This window comes from Lontra canadensis, unplaced genomic scaffold (genome assembly GCF_010015895.1).
Source record: "Lontra canadensis isolate GAN:19392208 unplaced genomic scaffold, GSC_riverotter_1.0 scaffold37, whole genome shotgun sequence".
Classification (NCBI taxonomy): domain Eukaryota; kingdom Metazoa; phylum Chordata; class Mammalia; order Carnivora; family Mustelidae; genus Lontra; species Lontra canadensis.
The window spans coordinates 749,840-769,983 of record NW_022631031.1 but is presented as its reverse complement, the minus strand read 5'-3'; the positions used below and the strand labels follow the sequence as shown (position 1 = coordinate 769,983).

At 33.9% G+C, this 20,144-nt stretch overlaps 2 protein-coding genes across 2 annotated transcripts in view; one reads left to right on the top strand and one right to left on the bottom strand.

Moving 5' to 3' along the window:
• Positions 1 to 2,966, top strand: part of NECAB1 (N-terminal EF-hand calcium binding protein 1) — a 192,228-nt gene extending 189,262 nt beyond the window's left edge. Inside the window, exon 13 of the mRNA XM_032869069.1 lies at positions 2,255 to 2,966. Coding sequence (XP_032724960.1) covers positions 2,255 to 2,280 — 26 coding nt within the window. The 3' untranslated portion in view covers positions 2,281 to 2,966. The remainder of the gene's footprint in view (positions 1 to 2,254) is intronic.
• Positions 2,967 to 5,307: 2,341 nt separating this feature from the next.
• CUNH8orf88 (chromosome unknown C8orf88 homolog) overlaps positions 5,308 to 20,144 on the bottom strand; it is a 40,806-nt gene continuing 25,969 nt past the window's right edge. The window contains exons 5-6 of the mRNA XM_032869067.1: positions 7,528 to 7,634; positions 5,308 to 5,715 (exon numbers count right to left, since the gene is read on the bottom strand). Of these exons, the coding sequence (XP_032724958.1) occupies positions 5,692 to 5,715; positions 7,528 to 7,634 (131 nt within the window). The 3' untranslated portion in view covers positions 5,308 to 5,691. The remainder of the gene's footprint in view (positions 5,716 to 7,527; positions 7,635 to 20,144) is intronic.

The following is a 20,144-nucleotide window of genomic DNA, read 5'->3' as shown; positions in this document are numbered from 1 at the left end:
AAGGCTAATACAGGGTACATGTAGAGAGAGAATAGAGTAGGAAATCAGGTTGAAAATACAATGAATTTGAACTTAGTAATATGGATTCGTTAAAGGTTTTTGAGAGGCATAGTGAATGCTCTAATCAGTAGTAACTGGCAGGAGGGAGAAAGGTGGATATCATGGAGAGGTGACAGATTGGTCAGGTAGGGCAATAATCTAGGCCAGGAAAGAGAAGGCATCTGAACCAGGAGCTATCCAGAGAGTTCCCTTGCCAATACAGTTTTCAGGAGTTAACCATGGCAAGATATTTGAAGCCTGGGTTTAATGAGAAAGGGTATAGATAAGAACAACTATCTGACAAAAGCATAGGAAAATGCCTTTATTTAAAAGGGAAGGAAAAGCCTCTGTTGTTAAGGAGACAGAGGGGAACCACTCAGAGGTGGAGAGTCAGAGTAGTCAATTAGCAAGGAAGCTGAAAGAGAAATACCATGCAAGGCACAGTGCTTGTCAGGGGCCTGTGTAGTGGGGTGGGACTGAAGAGAATGGGACTGAAACCTGGATTTGACAAGAGGTCACTGTTCAAGAGAACAGTTTTAATACAGTGGTAGGATAGATTTCGATGGATTAGGGAATAAATGGAAAGTGAAATGGTAAATTCTAGAATTGAAGGTAGGTAAGGAGATGGGGGAGATCAGGTGTGAATGTTTTCCAGTCAGCAGCCTACCATCTCTGCCCGAGCTTTAGGTATATACTTACTCTAGATCTTAAGAACACGTTTATGGACTTACAGAATTTCCCTTGCTTATATCTCAGACTTAATACTCAAATAAGAAAGCCATGAATATGGCTGAAATTTTTCTGTTCTCTTTCTCTCTCAGAGCATTCCCTAATTTGGGAGAGAAAAGTTGGGCACAAATAATACTGGATCAATTCTTATTCTCAGAACCCAAATTCAGTACAGTTCAATGCCTTTTTTGTTAACCTATTTTGCATTAATTTCCGTATCACATCTAATTTCAGCAGTGACCCCTGAAGTTTGGAAGAACAAAAAGAAAAGATAGGTCTGATTTCTAAATCTCCCTCAAGATTTTTAATATCTACTTGGGGCATTGCATCCTTTTCTTTGTTTGAATGTGGAAGTTTTATAAATTGCAACAGCAGACACACCCCTGGACAAACACCTGGAATTAGCTTATAAATATTATTTAAAGTTTTAATGGCCATATGACTTCTAATATTTTTATTTTTTGAGTTTTCTACTAATATTTTTATTTTTTGAGTTTTCTACTAATATTTTTAGTAACCAGTCTTATGGTTACTGAATTTTGTTTGTTATATGGATATGAAGGTTAAAAATAAAAACAAAAGCATTTTCAGCTGTACATATTTAGACCTAAAATAAAAATCTGAAAAAAAATACCTATTATAAAGAGATGGGTAGGTTTGTATTTTTAATTTAACTCACAAATTACGATTTCTGGTAAGACTGCTTTTTTATTAAGTTTCTAAGTGGTTTACTGAAGAAACATCTTAAGAAATATATTGCTATGGACTCTCAAATATCAAAATCATTCAAATGAGGCATACTGAAGTATAGCCAAACAGGCCCACTAGCCATCATAAAATACCCAGACCAAAATATAAAGAATTCAGTCTGTGGAGCAGAATATCCCTTGGCAAATGAGAGAGGCCTGTGGCTACGAGAAAAGAAGATACACATGAAAGTTAAGATCCTATTACCAACTAGTATATTTCTTAAATAGCTTTGCAAATGTCAGACCTTTCTATTTGTCTGTTTCTCACAGCATTCCATCAATCTTACTTCATTGCTATAGATTTGACTTTGGGATATTTATATTCACTGGGGAAAACATTTTCAACCTTACAACATAGATACACTATATTTAAAACACATCCAGTTGCTTCTACCCAATCTTTCCAAAATTGTTATATAAAAGTATCTTACATTCCCAAACTGCTGCTAGTACTGGGAGGATTAAAACAATATGATTTCATCTTCAGGGCATTTACAATCTCATTGCCAAGATAAGCTCCATTCATACATAACAAAGTATGACCAAGTGCCAAAAGACCTGGTACAAATATTGCATAGGAAGAGTTCAATCTTGGTTCAAATAGTAAATAGTGACTAACTTGAAAGATAATTATGCAGACTAAAGGTGGGAGAAAATAGTCTAAGAATGATTACACCTTGACTAACTTAGCCCTGGCAATTATTTTCATTTAATAATAGTTGTTTTTCTCTTTTCAGCTTCATGGTGGATCCTGAACAACTAGATGTTCCTAGACATTTTATGGTTCCAAGTGCAAAACAAGTATTCTTATTGAAAATGTGAATTAGAAAATTCTCTGCAGTTACTAATCTACTCTGTACTTTTGTTTAATATATTTAAGATGTGCACTCTTCTAAAATGTCTTCTCTTTTATGTGAAGTTTACCTAAATTTTTGAAGTTCACTATTCTGTCTTTGCTGTTTTGCTACATTGTAACCTAAACCCTTCAGTGGCAGAATCTTAATATGTGAAAAAAGTGTACACATAAAGGAAAAAAAGTGTGAAAAAGAAATGATAAAAAATAATTGAAGTGGGAACTTTTAGAGTATCACTTCATAGGATAGCTTTTGTAGATTTGTCATAAACTATCAAGGTTAAATCAGTGTTTTGTCATTTTTAAGTAACTGATTTTCTGTGAAGTTTATTCTTTGGTAGTGCTCACTCCATTACCAATTCATGATCTTGTAAGTATTCACTTTACTGAAAAAGCTAATATGTGACCCAAAATGGTGTCCTTACGTGCAGAGAGAGCGAAAGAAGGTACACAAAGAAAAGGCCACGTGAGGACACAGTAAGAAGATACCAACAGCAAGCCAGAAGAGGCCTCAGAAGAATTCAGCCTTGCTAGCACCTTGATCTTGGACTTCCAGGCTCTAGAACTGTGAGAAAATACCTTTCTATTGTTTAAGCTAAAAAAAAAAAAAAAAAAAAAAAAAGTTAATACATGAGCATACAATAGTCTTGGCTGTAATCTATAGACTCTATATACCTATCATGTTATAAACTGGTTTTTCACAAATGAACAATTCTGTGATAGGGTACCATTTGGTACTGTAACACCATTATATCATTTATTATAGCATCATAATTATATGTAAGTTCAACAAATCAAAAAAAATAGAATTTTACTTTGAGAAAATTTGATTCAAATTTTTTGGCATATGAGCCAGAGGACTAATTTACTTCTGGAAAATAGACATTTGCATTTAAATAATAATTTCAAATAGTTAAATAATAAAATTTTAACCTAAGTAAATGAAGAAATACAAAACAAGCACAAAATTTTAAGAGCATTCCCTCTTCCCAGGTAAGATACTGGACAGAAAACCTTTTCCAGTTTTAACACTAGAATGACAATTCTAATTTCACCAGAACAGTTGGTGTGTTCTGTGTACCTAGTACACTTTGCTATACAGGCTCATATAGTTTTAATAAAATCTATTCTGATAAATGCTGCTAATAAAAATCCAGTGCATATTAAGTCTGTTTCTCTGTTATTCTATAATCCAAATTCCTTTGAAACCACAGGTCTTCAAGGAAAAACTGTAAGGCAATTTTTTTTTTTTTTTTACTGTTGGAAAACTCAGATTGAACTAAATTATATTTTTAAATATAAAATTTGACCTAAAATTTTCTCAAATTAGCTTCTATCATAAGTTATACCTTTGTATACGCCTCAGTCCTCATCCATCTATTTTTTTCATAACTTCTACAAGACAAGGGCAGTAAATTTTGACATATACACACAGACACACACACATATATAGTCATTTCTAAAGATGACAAACACTATGAAACAACACCTGGCTCAACTCTTTTAATTTATATACAAAGCAGAGAACATTAATGGAGATGTACAATGATTACTCAAACAAGCTATACATATGTACAAAGGCAAACAGATAATAAAACAGACTTTGCAGTCTCACTCTGATTATATACAGTGACTTTTGACATAAAACTCTTTGAAAAGGTTGGTTATGAATGGTTTCAAAAAATACAAATTATAGCCAATCAAAACATATTTCAGTATTAGATTCAGAAAGTACCTAAGTCTCTTAAGTGTGAGGCAGTTTGAAAAGTACCATGGTGGTATGACTTTAAAAAGATTTCTGCCCTCAGTGACAGTGCTGAGTGGAAGAGCTCTTTAGATTCCAAACTAGAATAAGTTCTTTTATCATTTTTTTAAACTAGAGTCCAAAAAAAAAAAACCAAACCTTTGAGAACAGGCAAATAATAAACCAATTTAATTATGGTAATACTGACCTCAGCTCTTATACAAATTATACATAAATTGTTATGTGTGTGTGTGTGTGTGTATGTATATACACACTGGAACCTATAATAATATAAAGGGAAAACAGGACAAAAAGTAAATCTGCGCCCTAGAGGTTTAAATGTATCATTTTTAAGTAACCAGGAAATTTATGGTTTTAGTGTATTTTTTTCCCCCCTGGGAAGCGAAGTAATGAAAAGTAGTGTACTAAAAGACCAAGATGGGAAGCCTACCATGGACTAAAGCTTGAATCCAGGTAAAAAGCCCAAAGACCAGTGAAGAAAAAGGTACTGGTTTTAGGAGTTCAGAATTCAGTTTATGATAAACTTTCTGGCAAATGAGGGTCTTGAACGCTTTGCCCGTAGACCTGGGGATTTCTGAGAATAGAATTAGGGAGAGTTTACACTTACCTTTATATCAGCAATTTTTTTTGACACTATGCTGGAAGAAACTCTTTTTTTCAATAGTAACGTCCAGAGTGACAAAATGCAGGAGATTTATTATATAAAATTTCTAGGAGCTAAAATCTTAGCCCCCAAATTCTTCATCCATACATGTTCTTGTCATAAGAAATTAAAGAATTGAAACTTAATGTACCTCAATTACTTGCCTAAATCTTTCCTCTTTTGGAAAAAAAATCAGTATTAATTTGCAATTGCCTAACTTCTTCTGTTCATGGAGTCTGATTAGAGACAACAAGTAGCAGCTATTTTTCACCTTGAATTTCATTGTTTCCAAATGGTCACTCTCTGCTAGTAATCATGAATATTGAACAATTTTATCAAAAACTTAGAGACCAAAGAAATGCCTGTTAAAATATTCTCCTTCCTGTCATTGAGAACTATGCATTGACATCCTGGGTCATTTTAAGCCTCTGGAGAGATTGTAAAGATCCTTTCAGAGTGCTGGTATGAAATTAGTGGAAAACAGAACAAAAGCCAACTTTAGAAGCAACAAGAAATTATGTACCATATATACATCATAGCAAATACTTTATATTTGAGAATCTTTACAGCTTACATTTCCATTCCATTATTACAAGAGATGAAAAACAAAAAATTGCAAGTAGCATGCAAATTATAAATACAGCCTTCCCTACTAACCAAATTCTTACTTTCCAGTGTTACTTCCCAATTTATGCAGGAAACTGCCTTGCAAAGCTGAAACTGATTAGAAAATTCTTTATAGTTTAAAATATTTCTCATTTTAGGAGAAACCAAATACCCAACCATCAAAATTAAAAATAAACTGAATTGTCACAGTCCATTACAGTTATTGTTACTAGATCCACTTCATTTGCAGGTGTCCAAAATAGAAAACAAATAATTCTTTATCTTCAATTCATTTGTTCTTAAAATGCTACTTAAAACTTTGGTGGTTTTCCTGTAACATAGAAGAAAAAGTTAATTTATCAATTAGATTGAAAAGATACAGTTTTGACTACTTAGTTTATCAAACCAAATACTGTGATTCTATTAAGTGTTTACAGATCTTAAGTGCATGTTACTATACAAAGTATTAAAGTAACTGGAATTTGTCAAAACAGTTCTATGTTTAAAAAAATATGTAATTCATTTTTAAATATATTAGATCATATTCCAAACCTATTCTGTTTTTGTGGTACCTGGCTTGTTCAAAATAATGTGTCTAAATTTTATTTACAAAATAAAATATTAGAGATGAAATAGGTGTGCAAATGAAAAAAATGACCATATTTTATATAGCATTCAAGTTTAGATTTATTCATACATATGCCTACGATTTTTTTCTAAACAGGTGGGATAATTTGAACATTAAGAACATTTCTCATGATAAAATATTCCTATGTGCAAGGTATTAATGAAAAAAACTTAAATTTCTCACTGAACTGACTAGTTCTACAAGTTTGGAATTTTAAAAAGAGGCTTTGTATTCCAAATGGTTGGAAAGCACAGGAGAGGTTATATCTCCCATATGAGCCATTCTCAGCATACTTATATTTTGAGTTCATCTCAATAGAATATTTTTACCCATATAAAAAAGATTGTGAAAACTTTGAAGTCAAACTCTAGTCAAAATGGAAATAAAGGTAATTTACTAAGTGCATAATAAGCACAGAATACTATCCAAATCCTGCTATACATTATCAACCTCATCTGCCATCACAAAACTAAGGTTTCAAGGTTAAATGACTTAAGTTTGAACACTGTACTAATGCACAAGGTGAAGCTGCAATTTGAACCCAAGTGTGATACCAACACTCCTGTCGTTTCCAATCAATGTACTGAAAGATAGGTGTATTTATTGTATTTATTTTGATGAAATCTGATGCAGTGACACAAATATAAGACACTAAGAACAGCAAAAACACACTGAAGAATAAGTGGGGTGACTTGTTTTACTATATAAAAAGATAAATTGAGAAGAGTAAGGGCCTAGAAACACACCACACATATATTGCCACCAGGGTAGCAGAGGACTGTTCTTTGAGTAAATATTGCTAGGATGACTGGATATCCATGTAGAAAAAAATAAAACTTGACCCCTACTTTACATCATAAAGTAAAATCAACTGCAGATGGATTACAGAACTTAAAAATAATAGAATTTTTAGGCTCCTTATCTTTCAATGCAAAAAATATTTCTTAAAATATAATTCCATTCTATTTCTTGGCCAGAGTGGTAATTACTTACAGTAATTAGTTATACATGTAATGAAAATTTAGAACAGGAAATTAGAGAATTGATTACATTTACTATAGCGCCAAGAACCATAAGACACCTTGGAATAAACATAACCAAGAGGTAAAGGACCTGGACTCAATGAACTACAGAACACTCATGAAAGAAATTAAAGAAGACACCAAAAGATGTAAAAGCATTCCATGCTCATGGATCAGAAGAATAAACATTGTTAAAATGTCTATACTGCCCAGCGCAATCTATACTTTCAATGCCATCCTGATCAAAATTCTACCAGCATTTTTCAAAGTCCTAGAATGAACAATCCTAAAATTTGTATGGAACCAGAAAAGACCCTGAACTGCTAAGGAAATGTTGAAAAAGAAAAACAAAGCTGGGATTATATTATACATTTGGATTTACGGACTTTTCTGAATTATATTCCACAATAAAATTAAAATCTAGGGAAAGAATCCAGTGAAAATACTAAGGACAAATATTTTAGAATTAATATAAAATTAGGAAACTACTTACTGGTTTTTGAAGTACAATGGGATGATCAGGCAGAAAGTCTGGTTTTTTTCTGCAGATGGAAACGCTTGAGAGCTTCAACAGGAAATCTCTGCTGTATTTAATTCTCTCTATAGATATTAAACATCAGATGTAATGTTATAAAATAACTCTCCCAGAACACTTTTTGGCTCACTGTTTTCTGAATGTCCCTTAATAATCCATTATTTTATAAAATGATGAGTAGTTTCTATGCAAAAGAGAGGAGAAGCAAAAAATTTTGACAAGTAGCTACTGCTTCCTTTTTTCCCTTTTACATGGAAAGGAATCCAAGTAAACAAGGAAAAATGGGAGAAAGAAACGTTTCAGAAAATCAGTAATGGATGCATGGTTTCTTTCATCTAGTTATTCATATCTAGTGAAGGGATCTTAAAAAGTTTAATGGCAGTAATATGTGTTGGGCAATTCTGATCCTGCCAAAATAGAACCCCAATAAGCCTATTTGGTCTTCATATTAATTTACTTAAAATGTAATACAATCAAAATAAATTCAAGAAAAATTTATTGTATATCTACACATCAGAGAGTGCTAGGTAATGGTGAAAAAGATCCAAGATAGGGTCCCTATCTTTAAAGGAGAATAAAAACAATGCTTCACATATCTGCATATTTCTCATCAGAAACTATCACCATAAAAGATCACTTGCTGAGCCAGAAACAGCAGAGCAGTATCTTTAAAGTGCTAATAGAAAAGAACGGACAAATTAGAATTCCATATTGTGAAACAACAACAACAAAAAAATCTACTGGTCTCCATCCCTGGTTCTTTGCACAAAGCTCCTAAAACCCTTTTAATTTTGTTAAATGATAAGAATACTTGGAGCATCTTTTGTTCTAGTATTTGGTTTTTTACCCTACTTCCTGACATATAGCTCTTAAATCCCTTGGATTTTCCTGGGTGAAAGAAATGCCCTTCGTTCTAATGAGGTGACTTCTGGTGGCCTTCTGGACAGAGGCTGGTCAACAGAAAGATCAAGCCATGATTAGAAGCTTAAGACTTTCAGTCCCACCTCCAACTCTTCCTAGAAGGCGAAGGGCTGGAGACTGAGTTAATGATTAATCATGCCACATGATGATGCCTCCATAAAAATCCCCAAAGTATGGGGTATGGAGAGCGTCTGGGTTGAGGAACACATCCATGTACCCAGAGGGTGGCACACTCCAATTCCACAGGGATAGAAGCTCCAGCACATGGGACCCTTCTAGATCTCACCCCTACATATCTCTTCCTTCATCTGTATCCTTTATCATATCTTTTATTATATAATAAACTGGTTAAGTGTTTTCCCTAAGTTCTGTGAGCTGTTCTAGCAAATGATCAAATCCAAGAAGGGAGACTTAACCTCTAATTTAGAAGTTTTGAGTAATCTGGGGACCTACTACTTACAACTGTCATCTGAAATGGAGTTGTGTGAAATTGAAACATGTGAGATTAAAAGACATTTTCAGAAAAGAAAGAAAACTAAAAATGTGTAACTAGTAGTTAGTCTACAAGAAATGCGAAAGGAAGTTTCTCAGGTTGAAAGGCAGTGATACTACACAGAAACCTTAATACTCAGAAATGAAGAATAAAAGAAGGGTAAATAGCTGAATAAATATAATGGTCTTTTTTCCCCTCTAAATTTTATGTGTGTGGTTATTGAAAGCAAAACTTATGACACTGTCTAGTGGAGATATGATACAATAACAGCAAAAAGGTCAGGGCAATGGAGTGGAGGGAAGAAACCTACACATGGTTTCAAGGTTTTACCATCACCATTCTGCATGTAGTAGTATAATATTAACAAGTACACTGAGATATTATAATCCCTAGACAAACAACTTAAAAAATATAAAAAAATATAGCTAAAAATCTGATATAATCAAATACCAACAAAAATTCAAAAATACCCAAAAGAAAGCAGAAAAAGGAAAAAAGGGAAAAACAGGACAAACAGAAAATAAATAATGAAAGGCCTTAATCCAATTATATCACCTTAAATGTTAATGGTCTAAACAAGGTGTCAACAAACTTTTTTCTGTAAAAGGCCTAACAGTAAATATTTGAGAGTTTTGGGACATAAAGTCTCTGTCACAACTGCTCAGTATAATAGTGCAAAAGCAGCTACAGAAAAAGCATGTGGCTGTGTTCCAATAGAATTTAATTTCCAAAACAGGGATTTGAACTAAGGAACATGGTTTGCTCTTAGGTTAAACACTGTGATTAAAGGCCGTAAACTGACACAATGGATTAAAAAAAGAAAACCTTACTATTATATGCTGCCTATAAGACATACATGGTTGAAAGTAAATGGATATAAAAATATATACCATGCAAAAAGTAGGAATAAGAAAGCAGGAATGGCTATCTTAATATCAGCTAAAGAGAGAATTATTGATGTGCTGTGCCAAATGACAAAGTGTCAAAATACATAAAGGAAAAATGACAAAAGAAATAGACAATTCCACAAAAATATCAAGTAATACAAAATTATCTCCTCAGCGCTTTATAGAACTAGACAAAAAAAATCAGAAAATACTAAGATCTGCACAATATCAACCACCTTGATTTAACTAACAGTTACAGAAACTATATCAACAACTGCAAAATACAGATTATTTTCAAGTAGACATGATAGACTCACCAAGACAACCATGTGCTGGGCTATAAAACAAGTCTCAATGAATTTAAGGGGCTTAAAAAAAAAAACCTCAAAATCAAACAAGAAGACATTATAAATAATACCATACAAAAAATCATACATAAGAGAACTCTATGAACAATTATCCATCAAACAAGTTTGACAGCCAGTAAGAAATGGACAAATTTCTAGAAATATAGAAGCTATCAAAACTGAATCACAAAGAAGAGAAAATGTGACAAATTATTAGTAAGGATATTGTATCAGTAATCAAAAAACCTCCCAACAAACAAAAATCCAGGACGAGATGAATTCTACCAAACATTCAAAGAAGAATTAATACCAATCCTTCTGAAACTCTTCCAAACTCTTCTAAACTCATGAGACCAGCATTACCCGGATACACGCTTTTCTCAAAGGATCCCACAAAAAAATTCAGGCATTGATTAACATGGATGCAAAAATCCTCAACAAAATATCAGCAAACAAAATTCAACCATACATTTAAAAGATCATAGTGGAAACATACAGAAAAAATTCCCTCAAAATAATAAAACCCAAGGAGGATAAACCCACAGTTAAAAGCATACCCAATGGTGAAAGTTGAAATCTTTTTCTCTAAGATCAGGAACAAGATAAGGATGTCCACTCTTCTCACTTTTATCCAGCATTGTACTGGAAGTCATAGCCACAATGATCAGATAAGAAATACAAGGCATCCAAATTGGTAAGAAATATGTAAAACTGTCACTGTTTGCAGATTGCATGATACTTTATATGAAAAACCCTAAAGACTCCTTAAAAAAACCTATTAGAAAAAGTGAATTCGATAAGATGCAGAATACAATTAAAATACAGAAATCTATTATGTTTCCATACACTAATTACAAATTATCACAAAGAGAAATTAGGAAAACAATCCCATTTACAACTGCATTAGAAAAATAAAATAGGAATAAATGTAGCCACGTTAGTTAAAAAAAAAAAAAAAAACAAAAAAGCCTATACTCTAAAAAAACCATAGCACACTGATGAGAGAAACTGAAGATGACACAAATAAACAGAAAGATATTCCATGCTCACGGACTGGAAGAACTGATATTGTTAAAATGTTCATATTACCTAAAGCAATTTACAGATTTAATGCAATTCCTACGAAAATACTAATTGCATTTTTCACAGAGCTAGAACCAAAAAATCCTAAAACGTGTGGAACCAAAAAAGACCATGAGCAGCTAAATCTATCTTGAGACAGAACAAAAACTAAAGGTATCACCTCCAATTTCAAACTATACTACACAAAGCTATGAAACTATTATGGTATCCGCTCCAAAAAAAAGACCTACAGATCAAATCGAACAGAATAGGGAACTCAGAAACAAACTCTCACTTACATGGTCAATTAATTTATGATAAAGAGTCAAGAATACACAATGGGGAAAAGACAGTCTCTTCAAGGGGGGCCTGAGTGGTTCAGTCAGTTAAGCCTCTGCCTTTGGTTCAAGATTGAGCATTGGCAGGCTCCCCAATCAGTAGGGAGTCTCCTCCTCCCCTTCCTTCTCCCTCTGCAGCACCCTGCACCTCACATGTGTGCTCTGGTGCATTCTCTCTCAAATAAATAAAATCTTAAAAAAAAAAAAAAAGTCTCTTCAATATGGTGCTGGGAAAACTGCCCAGCAATATACAAAAGAATGAAACATGACTGCTTTCTTACACCATACACAAAAATAAACTCAAACTGGATGAAAGAGCTAAAAGTAAGACTTAAAACCACAAATCTCCTAAAATAAAATAAAAGGTAATAATCTCTTGGACCTCAGTCTCAGCAATATTTTTTTAGATCTGTCTCATTAGGCAAGGGAAACAAAAGCAAAAGTAAACATTTGGGACTACATCAAATTAAAAAGCTTTTACAAGGCAAAAAGAAACCAACAAAATTAAAACACGACTTATTGAATAGGAGAATATATTTGCAAATGATACAACTAATAAGAGGTTAATATCTAAAATATACAAACAACTCTACAACTCAACACTGAAATAAATCCAATTAAAAATGAGCAGAGAACCTGAATAGACATTTTTCCAAAGACTTACAGATGCAAAAAGACACATGAAATTATGCTCAACATTTAAGCATCACAGGAATATAAATCATAACCACAATGAGCTATCATTTCACTTCACACCAGTCTGAATAGCTGGTATATCAAAAAGACAAAAAATAACAAACATTGACAAGCATATGGAGAAAAGGAAACTCATGCAATTTGTGAGAATGTAAACTGCTAAGGCCACTATGAAACACAGTTTTGAAGATTCTTCAGAAAATTAAAAATAGAAATATAAAATCCAGCAATTCCACTTCTGGGTGTTTACCCAAAAAAAACAAAAACAGTATTTCAAAAATTCCATGTTCACTGCAGCATTATTTACAATAGCCAAGATATGAAAGCAACCTGTTTACTGATATGGGAATGGGTAAAGAAAGTGTGGTGTATATATATACACAATAAAATATTTATTACTCAACCATAAAAAAGAATGAAATCTTGCCATTTGTGACAATATGGATGAACTTAGTATTAAGTGGAGTCAAATATGTCAAATGGAGAAAGACAAATATGGCACAACCTCAGTTACATGAAAAAAAAGTGTTACAGGTCACTGAACGGATTGGAGGCTGCCAGAGTCAGGGGTGGAACATACGCAAAGTGGGGAAGGAAGTCAAAAGGTATAAATTTCCGGTTATAAAATAAATAAGTCATGGGGATAATATGCACGATAGTGACTATAGTTAATAATATTGTACCACACATATGAAAGTTGCCAAGAGAGTACAACATGAGAAAAAAAATCTGGAACTATGTATGGTGACAGATGTTAAGTAGACTTATTGAGATGGTCATTTCCCAAAATATACAAATTTTGGGATCTTTATGTTGTACACCTCAAACTAATATAATGTATATGTCAATTGTATTTCAATAAAACAATACTAAAGGAATAAACTAAAGAGACTTGAAATCATACAGACTATATTCTCTGATAACAAAATTATGAAATCTATAATAAATCCAGAAAAACTTCAAGTATCTTAGAAATTAAATAGCATACTTTAAAATAATTCACAAGTCAAAGGTAAAATAATGAAATTAAAAATATTTTAAAGTGAATGACACTATAACATCAAAATTTGTGGATTATATCTAAAGCAGTGCTCCAATAGAAATGTATAAATTCTTAAGAAAATATCTACAACAAATGACCTAAAAATCCATTTTAAAATGCCAGAAAAAGAATAAAACCATAAGTATAGAAAGAAATTTGTAAAATAGAAATATATGTAAAATAGAAAATATGTAAAATAAAAATGCCAAAAAAGCTGGTTCTTTGAAAAAGAGAAATGAATTTGACAATCTGAGACGAGATTCACTGATGCAGAAAAGAACACAAAAAACAAATGCCGAGGATCAAAAATGGGTTGTCCAGGGGCACCTTGGTGGCACAGTTAAGTGTCCTGCTCTTGGTTTCAGCTCAAGTCACAATCTCAAGGACATGGGATCAAGCCTCATGTCCAGCTCTGCTTAAGATTCTCTCTGCCCTCTCCTTCTCTCCCTCTTTCCGCACCACCCCCACCTCTCTCCCTAAAATATGTAATTTTTTTTTAAAAGGGGTTGACCTCAAATTGTACAGATATTAAATAGAGAAAGGAGATCTTATTCAAGCCAACATTTGACACCTTGGATAAAAAGGATATACTCTTAAGTTTTTGTGTGGACACATTTTTTTTTCATTTCTCTTTGGTAGAAAACCGGTAGTGAAACTGCTGGGTTTACAGTACTTTGGAAATCAGTACCTCTTAGAATTGCTATAACTAAAAAATCATATGAACTGTCAATACCAAGTGTTAGCAAGGACTAAAAGTATCTAGAATATCCATATATTTCTGGTGTTAGTGACCTGGGAAAAATGTGTCATGAAATTAGGCATATATATTTACCATGTTACCTAGGAATCCCATTTCTACCGGAGAGAATGAAAATGTATGTCCATACAGAAACTTTCACAGGAATGTTCATAGGAACATTATTCATGCTTTCCAAAACTGAAAACAAAAAAAATGTCCATCAACAGGAAATAGATCAACAAAATGTGGTATATCCATACAATGAACATACTTACTCAACAATAAAAACGAAGGAACTACTGATAAGTGCTACAACATAGATGAGCCTGAAAAACATTATGTTAAGTGAAAGAAGGCCTATGTAAAAGATTTATTGTATGATTACATTTACATGAAATGTCCAGAAAAAGCAAATCAATAGAGAAAGATTAATATTAGTTGCCTGGGAATGGGTGCTGACTGTAAATGTAGACAGGATGCTTTTCGTGGTGATGAGGATGTTCTAAAACCATATTCTTCAAATGGTCACACAACTCTGCAAATTTACTCAAAAAGACAATAAACTATATAGTATAGTTAAAATGGTGTATTTTACAGTATGTAAATTATTCCTCAGTAAAGATCTTTTGTTTGGGTTTTTGTTTTTGTTTTGTTTTAGATTTATTTATTTATTTTAGCAGCAGGAGGAACAGAGAGAGAAGGGAGAGAATATTAAGCAGATTCCACACTGAGCAGAGAGCCCAACGTAGGGCTCAATCTCAGGACCCTAAGATCATGACCTGAGCTGAAATCAAGAGTGAGATGCTTAATCAACTGTGCTACCCAGGGGCCCCAATAAAGATCTTTTAAAAAGGAATAGGCAATGCAGGCTAAGGACTCTGAACTTAGAGAATGAAAAAGAGAGGGACAGACTGGGCAGCTCTTGCTGCTGTAGTGCCACATATAAAAGCTGAATAAGAATTTTCCAGTGATGGAAATTACTTGTAGCTTTTAAAAGAACTAGTGGCTAACACTCAATTCCAAGTTGTTCTCTGGACTGTGCTGCCAGATAAAGAAATTGGGGAAAGCTATTAGGAAGCAAAACCAAAACAATGAGAAGATGGAAAATAAGAAAGAAAATATAAGAAAATTACAGAATCGAGTAGACTAATATCACTAGTATCTGACTATAACAGGCATTTCAGGAAGAAAATGGAGAAGATAGAGATGAGAAAATTATCAAAGAAATATCCACAAAATTCCACATCAGAAGAACCAAAGTGCACCAACTGCCCAGGGGGTGAAAAAATGAAGTTGAAAAATACCTACACAAAAATACATTAGGAAATTTTAAAAAGCAAAGATAAACACACAATCAAAATAAATCCAAAGCCAGTAACAGCAAAAACAAAAAGCAAACCAAAACAAGGCCATTTATAAGTACTGGAAACCTGAATGGCAATGAACTTTGTAGAATTAAAAACCAATTAATATAGCCTTCTGGAAAATGAAGCAAAATGCCTTAAAATTTTAGAATGAAAATAATTTCAACCTGGAATTTTGTTAATCAAATATTTATATTTATATTTATATTTATATTTAATCCATACAATGAAAACTCAGCTAGTTCTGTATGAATGTGAGGTCCCAAAATAAAGTCTCCTGAGGTTGAAGACTCACTCCCTGCCTTAGGAAGGTTTCACTCAGCAATTTTTGATAATACTACCAAGCAGAATTCTGCAATTCTCCTTTTCCTCCTCCTCCATAGCTTTACTGAAGTATAATTCACATATTGTAATATTCATTCCTTTTGAGTGTGCAACTAAATGATTTTTAGTATATTTACAGAGCTGGGAAATCACTGCTGCCACAGTTTATTTTTAGAGTATTTATATCAACTACCATCTGATACCTCATTCCCGTTTGCAATCACTCTTCACTCCTAATCCCATTTAAGCAATCATTACTTTCTTTCTATGGATTTGCCTTTTCTAGATATTTTATATAAATGGAATCATACAATATCCAACCTTTTGTGTCTGGCTTTAGAAGTTCATTCTACCTAGAATTTTCTATCTAACCAAAATATCAATCAAGTATGTAAGTAGTACATTTTCAAATACACAAATTCAAAGAATTCACAAACCAATACCCTTTTTTTGAAGCTCCTGGAAAATGCACTGAGCAAAATGAGGAGGTAAATCAAAAAAGAAGGAAACAGGAGTCAAGATTGAAACAAGAGAGTAAGTGAGCAAAAGTAACCAAGAAAGAAACCCTGAAAGTTTATCTCTCCACCAGAGCAACAAACTGTCAAAAACCTCCAGAACCAACTTCTTCTGAATTCTGGAATCAAAAGCTTACAAAACCAGAGGAATGCTTAGTAAAGAAAAGAACAGCTAAATTTGCTACAGAATTTTGTGGCATTTTAACTTGCCTGAAAACATGTCCCCAATCCAGCTTGGCAATGGCTTTGAAAACAGCTGCTCTCATTCCTGGTACAGGTTCCCATTACTGGAGAGAACAGTAAGTAGTGCAAATCATACTCTGAGAGAACTGCAGTTGTTCATTTTGACCTATTTGGTGGCTCCCTAAAGAACCATCTCAAAGGATTTGCCTTTAACTCACCTAAGAACTCTCCAGGGCCTAAGGCTGCTATCTGAATCCATTTGTCGAAACACTTATAGGGAAATGTATTAGCCAATTCCATCTGGAAGAAGGGATAACAAAGCAAACAATAGGAAAACCCAAAAAGTTTAGGAATAAAGATTAGGGTAAAACACGCTTTGGAGAATAAGGGCACAGAAAGACTCAGATGTTCCTAGAAATCTAGAAGGCTACATGCAATGTAAAGGCTAGGCTCATGCTCATAGAGAGACTTGAGAAGGTCCTAAGCAGTCACCTCTAGCTGACCTTCCAGTTTCTCAGGAGTAAGAAGTCAAAAAATAGCTGTAAACTGCCTGATCAAGTATTTACTAAAGGCACAGCCCAACACGCATATGAAAGCCACATGCAAAGATGAGGGGGTTCTTTTTCCTTGTATGTTTTTTGGTTCTAGGTATTGAAGGAATTCTCTGTCAAATCACCAGGTGACCATGCAAATATCACAATGGAGATTTGAGTGGCCACATATAACAAACATAGACTTTACATTAGTTCACAAAAGTCACTAGATAACCAACAAAAATTACAACAAGGAGCAACAACAGACCCTTAAAAAGGGAGAAAAGCTGATTCCAGAGTTAATACATTATACTCAAAATACTCAGTTTCCAAAAACAACAAAATACAATGCATGCAATGAATGAAGAATGTATGGTCCATACATAGGAAAAAAAGAAATTAATAGAAACTTTCTCTGAGGATACAGAGATAGTGGATTTACTAGAGAAAGACTTTAAACTATTTCAAGTATGCTCAAAGAACCAAAGCAAACCCCATTAGAAAGTGTCTTGCCAAATAGAAAATATCAATAAAGAAACAAAAATTATAAAAAGGAACCAAACAAATTCTGGGGAAAAAAGTACAATAACCAAAGTGAAAACCACTAGAATGTCAATAGCAGATATGAGCAGGCAGAAGAAAGAGTGAGCAAATACAAAGTCAACTGACATTACCCAGTCTGAGAAGTAGAAAGAAAAAAAAAAGAAGAAGAATAAGTGGAACTTAAGATATTTGTGGGAGCACAGCGAAAATACCAACAAATGCATAATGGGAGTCATAGGAGGAGAGGTTGAGAGAGAAAGGACAAAAAATATTTTAAGAAATAATGTCAGAGGGGCGCCTGGGTGGCTCAGTGGGTTAAAGCTTCTGCCTTCGCCTCAGGTCATGATCCCAGGGTCCTAGGATCGAGCCCCACATCGGGCTCCCTGCTCAGCGGGGAGCCTGCTCCCCCCTCTCACTCTCTGCCTGCCTCTCTGCCTACTTGTGATCTCTGTCAAATAAATAAATAAAATCTTTAAAAAAATAATAATAATAATAAAGGACTAACTCCACCCATTTTGCTATTTGTCTTCTATAAGTCTTGTATCCTTTTTGTTTTTCATTTCCTCCATTAATACCTTCTTTTGTGTTTAATAAATTCTCGTAACAATTTTATTTCCTTTTCATATCCCTTATTATATATTTTGAAGTTATTTTCCTAGTAGTTGCACTGGGGAATTATTTAATTTATAACAATCTAGTGTGAATTAATATCAATTTCGTTTCAATATTATACAAAAATTTCCCCATGTAGTGTCATCTCATCTTATAATGCCACTGTCACAAATTCCATCTTCAAATGTTGTGTAATCTATTAATCTAGATTTATAATTCTGCAATTTTATATATTTGTCTTTCAAGTCATATAGAAATAAAGAGGAGAAACATATATTACCTAACAACAGAAGAGAAAATGACAGAATCGGAGGCACACACAGAATTTAATAACAGGTGGAGATTCCAAGGACCCACTTTCAATAATGAACAGAAAAACTAGACAGATCAACAAGGAAATAAACAGAGCATGAACAACATTATAAACCAACTAAACCTAACAAACAAATACAGAACACTTCACTCAGAAATACCAGAAAGTACATTCTTCTGAAGTACACATGAAACTTTCTCCAGCATGTACCATGTTAGGCTACAGAATAAGTCTTAATAAATTTATTTTTTTTAAGATTTTATTTATTTATTTGACAGAGAGATCACAAATAGGCAGAGAGGCAGGCAGAGAGAGAGAGAGAAGCAGGCCCCCCGCTGAGCAGAGAGCCTGATGTGGGCCTCGATCCCAGAACCCTGGGACCATGACCTGAGCCAAAGGGAGAGGCTTTAACCCACTGAGCCACCCAGGCACACCAAGTCTTAATAAATTTAAAAAACAATGGTATCATACAAAACATCCTGACTATAAAAAATGAGAGTAGAAATCAATAACAGAAGTAAAACGAAAATTCACAAATATGTGGAAGTTAAAAACACATGTTTAAACCAATGGATCAAACAATAAATAACAGAGGACTGAGAAATACTTTTAGACAAAAGAAAACAAAGACACAACATACCAAACTTTAATAATTTTATTTTTTATAAACATATATATATTTTTTTTCCCCAGGGGTACAGGTCTGTGAATCTCCACGTTTACACACTTCACAGCACTCACCATAGCACATACCCTACCCAATGTCCATAACCGCCCCCCCTCCCAACCCCCCTCTGCCCAGCAACCCTCAGTTTGTTTTGTGAGATTAAGAGTCACTTATGGTTTGTCTCCCTCCCAATCCCAACTTGTTTCATTTACTCTTCTCCTACCACATTAACCCCCCATGTTGCATCTCCTCTCCCTCATATCAGGGAGATCATATGATAGTTGTCTTTCTCTGATTGACTTATTTCGCTAAGCATGATACCCTCTAGTTCCATCCACGTCATCGCAAATGGCAAGATTTCATTTCTTTTGATGGCTGCATAGTATTCCATTGTATATATATACCACTTCTTCTTTATCCATTCATCTGTTGATGGACATCTAGGTTCTTTCCATAGTTTGGCTATTGTAGACATTGCTGCTATAAACATTCGGGTGCACGTGCCCCTTCGGATCACTACGTTTGTATCTTTAGGGTAAATACCCAGCAGTGCAATTGCTGGGTCATAGGGTAGTTCTATTTTCAACATTTTGAGGAACCTCCATGCTGTTTTCCAGAGTGGTTGCACCAGCTTGCATTCCCACCAACAGTGTAGGAGGGTTCCTCTTTCTCCGCATCCTCGCCAGCATCTGTCATTTCCGGACTTGTTAATTTTAGCCATTCTGACTGGTGTAAGGTGGTATCTCATTGTGGTTTTGATTTGTATTTCCCTGATGCCGAGTGATATGGAGCACTTTTTCATGTGTCTGTTGGCCATCTGGATGTCTTCTTTGCAGAAATGTCTGTTCATGTCTTCTGCCCATTTCTTGATTGGATTATTTGTTCTTTGGGTGTTGAGTTTGCTAAGTTCTTTATAGATTTTGGACACTAGCCCTTTATCTGATATGTCGTTTGCAAATATCTTCTCCCATTCTGTCAGTTGTCTTTTGGTTTTGT